The sequence below is a fragment of the Orycteropus afer genome, unplaced genomic scaffold, assembly GCF_000298275.1.
Source record: "Orycteropus afer afer isolate SDZICR_OR568_19922 unplaced genomic scaffold, OryAfe1.0 scaffold00130, whole genome shotgun sequence".
NCBI classification, from domain to species: domain Eukaryota; kingdom Metazoa; phylum Chordata; class Mammalia; order Tubulidentata; family Orycteropodidae; genus Orycteropus; species Orycteropus afer.
The window spans coordinates 5,802,358-5,803,540 of NW_006921717.1; the positions used below are offsets into that span (position 1 = coordinate 5,802,358).

At 50.9% G+C, this 1,183-nt stretch overlaps 1 protein-coding gene across 1 annotated transcript in view; it reads left to right on the plus strand.

The window, feature by feature from the left end:
• The window catches only part of LOC103200488 (phospholipase A and acyltransferase 3), a 25,204-nt gene that overhangs the window by 10,951 nt on the left and 13,070 nt on the right, over positions 1–1,183 (plus strand). The window contains exon 3 of the mRNA XM_042781518.1: positions 237–505. Within this exon, the coding sequence (XP_042637452.1) occupies positions 237–505 (269 nt within the window). The remainder of the gene's footprint in view (positions 1–236; positions 506–1,183) is intronic.

Sequence of the window (1,183 nt, forward strand, 5' to 3'; positions counted from 1 at the left end):
ACTTGGGTCATGGGGTTCAGTCCTCTTTGCAAGGCCGAGCAGAGTAGCACTTGGAGTCTGATCAGTCCCTCCTGCCATTGCTAGTTTCTGTCACATGATGTCACAGGTGAAGCCTGGTCCTGCCCAGTTAGGCACAGCCCCAGGTACATCCCCTCATGGATGGTGCTAGGGCCAGCTCAGCCCCTTTGGGTCCTGCTCAGGGCTAATCCTTCTGTTTCCTCTTTGTGGCTCCATAGGTGAAATCCCTGGAGCTGGTGCAGCCAGTATCATGTCTGCCCTGACGGACAAGGCCATAGTGAAGAAGGAACTGCTGTACGATGTGGCCGGACGGGACAAGTACCAGGTCAATAACAAACATGATGCCAAGTATCCACCACTGCCTCCCAGCAAAATCATCCAGCGGGCGGAGGAGCTGGTGGGGCAGGAGGTGCTGTACAAGCTGACCAGCGAGAACTGTGAGCACTTTGTGAACGAGCTGCGCTATGGAATCCCCCGCAGTGACCAGGTGCGTCCCCTCAGCCTGTGTTCCTTTCCCTTAGCTGACAGTTGCTGGGCCTCTGCTGTGGACTTGTCCAGAGTACAGATGGAGGCATGGCAAGGCCAGAATGTTGTTGGTAGGTGCCGTTGAGTCATCTCTGACTCATCGTGACCTTATGTACAATGGAATGAAACACTGCCCGGTTCTACGCTAGCCTCACGATCCCTGCTACACCTGACTCCATTGTTGCAGCCACTGGGTAAAACCATCTTGTTGAGGGGCTTTTCCCTCCTTCATTGACCCTCCACTTTACCAACCATGATATCCTTCTCCAGAGGATGGTCCATTCTGACAACATGACCAAAGTAGCTGAGACAAAGTCTGGCCATTTCTGCTTTTAAGGAGCATTCTGGTTGCACTTCCTCCAGGATAGATTTGTTAGTTCTTTTAGCAGTCCACTGTACTTTCAGTATTCTTCACCAACACCACAACTCAAAAGCATTACAACGCTTCTTCAGTCTTCCTTATTCATTGTCCAGCTCTCACATGCATATGAGGCCATTGGAAATACCATGGCTCGAGTTAGGTGCACCTTAGTTTTCAAGGAGACATCCTTGCTCTTCAGCACTTGAAAGAAGTCTTTTGCAGCAGATTTGCCCAGTTCAGTATGCTGTCTGATATCTTGACTGCTGCTTCCATTGGCAT